The 6408-nt window shown below is 37.0% G+C and overlaps 1 protein-coding gene across 2 annotated transcripts in view; it reads left to right on the forward strand.

Moving 5' to 3' along the window:
- ATM (ATM serine/threonine kinase) overlaps window positions 1-5668 on the forward strand; it is a 72670-nt gene extending 67002 nt beyond the window's left edge. For both annotated transcript variants that reach the window (XM_058185000.1, XM_058185001.1), the window contains exons 58-63: window positions 813-978; window positions 2213-2299; window positions 3495-3609; window positions 3836-3899; window positions 5105-5241; window positions 5321-5668. In XM_058185000.1, coding sequence (XP_058040983.1) covers window positions 813-978; window positions 2213-2299; window positions 3495-3609; window positions 3836-3899; window positions 5105-5241; window positions 5321-5504 — 753 coding nt within the window. In that variant the 3' untranslated portion in view covers window positions 5505-5668. The remainder of the gene's footprint in view (window positions 1-812; window positions 979-2212; window positions 2300-3494; window positions 3610-3835; window positions 3900-5104; window positions 5242-5320) is intronic.
- Window positions 5669-6408: the final 740 nt, after the last annotated feature.

The following is a 6408-nucleotide window of genomic DNA, read 5'->3' on the forward strand; positions in this document are numbered from 1 at the left end:
CAATGAAACCAATATGAAATCAAGAATAACAAGATGAAAGACAGCATATTTGAAAACCTGATTGTGAGGAGAATGTCTTCGGATGCGATATCACCGCTGGAAAAAAATATTTTCTTTTGTAGCTGTCTACCTTCCCTCACTTAGTGAGATATCTTGAAGAGGGCTTCAGATGAATTTGGAAGCCATTTTTGGCAAATGATCATTTGTTTTGGTATCATCCCAAGGTATTTGCCCAGTTAAAACTAAAATAAGCCCTTTGAGTTGACCCCTGAAATGGCTCCCTGCCAGTGCTGATAGGATCCTACTAATTAGTTCCAGTTGACAGCCATGTGCCCTGAAATTTCTGCTGTTTTCAGAGGTAGCACTACATGTAGTCTCTGCAATAATTCAGACAACATTACCAGGTTCTAGGGCTATTTTATCTTAATTGCAGAACTCTAGAAGATCAATCAATGCCAGCAAAGAGAAAATCTCTCTTTAAATCCATCTGGTGGAGTTTTTTTTTGTTGGTCTTTATTTATCCATCAGTTTTAAAAGTTCTTTTGCTGTCCAGATGAGGGAGCCCTGCCAAATTCAGTATTTTATCCACCACATTTATGCTGTTTCTTTACAATGTTATCAGAATATCTAGTGCTCATGTTCATATGCATTCATACTTTGTAGGAAAGAGGTGTTATTTTCTTCTGTAATTACAAGACTAGTTTTATTTGAAAACATTTTTCATACCATCTCTATTCATACACAAAAGAAACTACACTTAGAATTAACAAGATAAAAGAAATATCTCTAAACTATTTGTGTTTCCTTCAAAGGATGCACAGAAGAAAGATTTCGAAGAAAAATACACTATTTTCATGGATATATGCCAGAATTTTCAACCTGTGTTTCGCTATTTCTGTATGGAAAGATTTTTGGATCCAGCGGTGTGGTTTGAGAAAAGGTTGGCATACACACGAAGTGTTGCCACTTCATCTATAGGTATTGTAAAATATAATAAATTGTTTTATCAAGTTTCTTATCATATTTACTAATAAATAAAGGAATTTTATTATTTTTCTATGAAGAGTTCTTTGCTAGCAGAGAAAGAGTAGGCAATCTAGAGGCAACAGTAGCTATAAATGGAGACAATCTTTTGATGTTTAACTTTTGGGAATGGGCAAAATCTAATAGTAAGATAGTTCTTTGGAAACCTGGGCAAAAGCAAATGGTTTCTTTTTGTCCTTTGGAATGGGAGGGGGAATTTTATTATTTTAAACTAGCGGCTGGCATCTTTTAGATGGCCAGAAGTAGTCCAATATTTATCAGGAAGACAAGGGCCATAGTTGTAGGAAGGAGGATGCAAAGGGCACAGGAAAGTCTCACACAGATACTATCAGCCAGGTTTTTTTTTCCTCGCTGTAGTTGCTTGTATCTGGGCTTGTTGCATGCTGATTTGATTGATTGATTGATTTCTATAGCCACCCATGTCAACAGAGGACTCTTTTAACATATATAAAGTCTACTTTGGAAATGCACTGTCATTTTTAGTGCATATGGCATGATATCTCAACATCATGGATATCATGCCACTAATAATTATGATTGGAAAAGTTATGATTGGAAAAGTTTCTGGAAGCCAGACTAAGAAAGGCACAACACCCCAAGTTGCCCTTCTTCCCTTTATTGATGTAATATTTGTGACTTTCCCTTTCAAAATGGTAGGAAACTACACTGTTGATTTTTCAGATAGGATTCCAGAAACTCCAAAATGTGTTTGCAAACTGTTAATTCTTAACTACTTTGTGCTTTTTAAAATGATGAACTCAGTTTTGGTAAGTTAAATATTTTAATAGATTGTGTAGATAGTTACTTTTATTATCTTCCTATTTTTATTGAGGTGTGTTATTCAGATAGCTAATGAAAAACAAAGTGTTAATTAGAGTTTAAAATAAATATGTTGTATATATTATCAATACAGAAATATAATTATATGAAAATATTAGCTCTGTACCAGATCTGCATACAATATATAGGCTATTAACTAACTGCAGCTCTTTATTCCCCTTGAAAAGATATTTCTGAAAATCAGGGCATTATTGGAACATTGGATTGTCTTGCTAGATTATGGTGAGGAAGGGGAAGAAATCTACTCTTCATATTTGCAGTAAACTTTCAAAAAAATAAAGGCTGGATACAAGTACTTCAGGATTAATCTTGGATATTTCCATTTCAGTTGGCTATATACTTGGTCTCGGAGACAGGCATGTACAGAATATTCTGTTAGATGAAGAAAGTGCAGAACTTGTACATATTGATCTAGGTATGTACCAAGCAAAGGAATCAAGTGTTTAGATTTTGATGTGAGTCCATTCAAGCATTATAAAAATAAGAGGGTTCACCATTCTGATTAACTCTGCTCTTTCTCCTGTGTATTGCACGGTTCTCTGAAGAAGAGAAGGCTCAGGTGTATGAAATAGTGCATCATTGCGTGCACTAAGGCTTTTTCCCTGAAGGATAAAGATACTTCAGGAACAATATTGATGTAAGAAGGTGGGTGGGTCTCAAGTTTCTAAACATCAGCATAGGGCTTTACCATTGAGCCATAGAGGAAGGATCAGTATAACATGATAAAAGAATGAAGTAAAAAAATGCAAAAGTTGTACCAAGAACTCCAAAAACACTGACAAGATTGGTTATATTTTTTCTTGACCCTGTTTTTGAAAAGACACAAGAAGTAGTCCTCAATTTACAATGCCATATTTGTAAAGCACAATTACATTGCTTAGTAACAGCAATCCCTGCACTCCTGGTTGCTGCTGTCAGTTGAATCTTATAATCATTAGGTGAGGAACTTCCTACCAACTTCTCAAAACCCAATTGGTGGGGAAGCTGACAGAAAGTTGTAAGACCCAGGTGCTCGCAAGCAGGATGGCAGGGAAGGTAAGTGGCTGCTGCCAGGTGCAAAAAGACCCAAAAATGCCAGGGAGTTGCTGTGAGGGTCGGGGACGATGCAAAGGTGGCAGGGAGGTGCAGCAAGGATCAGTGAGTGTGAATCCAGAACAGCTAGGAGAGGGTGCATGAATGTGGGAGTTTCTTCTCTTATGACTTGACCTTCCCTGTCAGCCTCCCCAGTGACTTTCTGGGGAAGCTGGTGGGAAAGGTCACAAATGATGATGACATGATCATGGGGCAGTGCAATCAGTTGTAATTGCAAGCCTGTTGCCAAGCACCCACATTTCAATCACATGTTCATAGGGATGCTGGGCAATGGAACGCAAAGCCTAGTTATAACCAGTGACATCATTACTTTGAATGTTTGCTAAATGAATGGTCATAAATGGAGGACTATCTGTAATTTAATAATCGCTAAAAATATATACTGTTACCTCATTGCTGCAATCAACTGTATTTTCTGACATTTAAAAAATATATTCTAATACTATATTGGTATATGAGGTTGGGAAAAGTGCTTTTAACACAGTGACCTTCGACTTCTGCTTTCTTTTCTCCACTAGGAGTTGCCTTTGAGCAGGGCAAAATCCTTCCTACTCCAGAAACTGTACCTTTTCGGCTAACAAGAGACATAGTCGATGGCATGGGCATTGCTGGTGTTGAGGGGGTCTTCAGGAGGTATGTTACTCCTTTCAAAGAATTTTACCATTATGTATGCCAGGATTTCAGTTTTTACAGTTTGGGAAATTGAGTTGGTAAGAACCATTTTCATTTATAAAAATGTGGCCCATATGACCTGATTGTAAACTTTTATTTACCTAGAAAAATTACATTGCAAGGTTTTCTATAAAAGTTAAAATAGAAACTGGTTTTGACATTAAAAATCTGTTTGGAAATCATTTAGGTGCTGTGAAAAAACTATGAATGTTATGAGAAATTCTCAAGAAGCCCTGCTAACTATTGTAGAAGTAAGTGTTTCTTGGCTTAAATATAACATTGAAAGTAATTCTTATATTAAATATACTTGGTGTGTTGGACTACTATACACTATATTTAATATTTTGCATCCCAAAAGACAACTTAGTTGGTGAGTAGCTTAAAAATTCTGATTCCTCTCCTATCTCAGTGAACATTGAAATGGAGGTACTGTAAAACAAATAGTGCATTATTACTAAAACATGTTAATGTCATTCTGAATTCATGCTCCAATAAAGCAGACTTATAGCACAAGAAATATTAGACTGACATTCAATCATTTTAACACACAAGTAAAAAAACAAAGCAGTCGGCCAACCTGGGAAGGTGTTCAGAAATCTCTTCATGTTGTATTGCTTTGGACCCGATGATACAAAGATATGGCAAACAGCAGCATAGGCACAGATTCCAGAAAACGGATAATACTTTACTATGAATCATGTTGGAACTTTGAATTAAGTGCTAAGGGGGTCTATCCATCCATCTATCTAAATTATTATGCAATGGATAACTAAAGGCTCTTGAAGGGATATAAGAACCTAAGTAATGGCCTGCTGGACCAGACCTCTGCCCATCTAGTCCAGCAGTCTGTTCTCAACAGTAGCCACCCAACTGCACAACGAAGCCTACTAGTCACACAGCATATGGCCTTCAGAGACAATCACACTGCCATCAAAGCTGAGAGCCCTCGATCATCATGACTTTCATAAATTGGTCCAACCCTTTTTTGAAGCCAAACATGCTGGTAGCCAGCACCACATCTCATGGTAGCAACTTCTCAAATTGAATTACGTATTGTGTGGTAACATACTTATCAAGCGTTGGTTTGGGAAGGAGCTGCAGTCTCCTTTCCAGACCCCAGTTGCTGTACTCCTAAAATTAAAAAAATCCATATACTTTACAGCCATAAAATCCTTGAATGAGCATTCTTCCTGTCAGTCAACAGAAATAAGAGCCAGTAACAAAATATAACACGTGGGATTGCAGATTGAGGCACCCTTATCTCGATTTATTTGATTTGGTTATTTGATGGAACCAGAGTTCAATAGCTGAATGTATGGGTTGAACAATTCTGAATTTTGGCCTAGAATGCCAATTTAAAAATTATGCTACACAGATAAAACGAATACATTGCCATAAGAGATGGGCAGTGGAAAGCTCTGTTTAGAAATATAATTATGTCTCCTTTGATATTTAGGTGCTTCTATATGACCCTCTTTTTGACTGGACCATGAATCCTTTGAAAGCTTTATATCTGCAGCAAAGGTCAGAAGATGAAGCTGATGTCAGTTCCAACTTCAGTAGTGCTGATCAAGGATGTAACAAAAAAGCAAAGTAAGGGCAAATTTTATTATTATTTTGTACTTATGAATTAGTATCTGTCTGCCTCCTAAAACTCTTGTTTCCTTCTCAGTAATGAAAACCAGCTGTTCAATAAAGTGGCAGAGCGTGTTTTGATACGACTTCAGGAGAAACTTAAAGGAATGGAAGAAGGTACAGTGCTCAGCGTGGCCGGCCAGGTGAACTTCCTCATACAGCAAGCCATGGACCCCAAAAATCTTAGCCGCCTCTTCCCGGGGTGGAAACCATGGGTATAAAAATATACTATACGGAAATAACACATGATCTCCAGAAGCTGTTACAAGCATTTTAATGGTTGCTAAGGAAAGTAGAATTTAAAAATATTACATGGAAAATGTTGAATCAAAAAGCGTTAACTGTATTGCACTTATTCCAGTGTGATAAAAGCAATATCAGTGTTGTACTGTAAGCCTTGTCTCTTTTTTATATATATTTAAGATGAAAGCAGTAAGATTCTGTGGACGGCTAGAAGGATTTGTCTTTTGCTTGCATTGGTATAACTAGGAACATAGTTCCTGTTCTTAACTCCCAGGCAAGAATTTCAGGAAATTAACAATATTACGATTTGCTTTAACAAAAAGAAAATATTTTTCTTTTTCTTTTCCTACTCCTTGTTTGGTTTAAGAATGTTACTGCAGCATAGTAGTTCTTATTTCTGCTGCGTTTAAAATGATCAAATTGACATCAAGCCTGTTACTGCAGTACAGTCACGTTGCCTTTCTCCTAGACAAGACGAGAGAATGTATTCAAAATAAAAACGTGCATCATCCATGCATGTTAACAATGATGCTGTGCATCCTGCTATATAAATATTTAGGGATTTCTGATTTATAAAGTTGTAGGCTTTTTAAAAGTAGTAATAGGAAATTGTATTTATATATATAAAATGTATAAAGTACAGGGGATGCGGTGGCTCAGTGGCTAAGACACTGAGCTTGTCGATCGGAAAGGTTGGCAGTTCAGCAGTTCGAATCCCTAGCGCCACATAATGGGGTGAGCTCCTGTTACTTGTCCCAGCTTCTGCCAACCTAGCAGTTCGAAAGCATGTAAAAATGCAAGTAGAAAAATAGGGACCACCTTGGTGGGAAGGTAACAGCATTCCGTGCGCTTTTGGCGTTTAGTCATGCAGGCCACATGACT

Source organism: Ahaetulla prasina, chromosome 5 (assembly GCF_028640845.1).
Source record: "Ahaetulla prasina isolate Xishuangbanna chromosome 5, ASM2864084v1, whole genome shotgun sequence".
Taxonomy (NCBI): domain Eukaryota; kingdom Metazoa; phylum Chordata; class Lepidosauria; order Squamata; family Colubridae; genus Ahaetulla; species Ahaetulla prasina.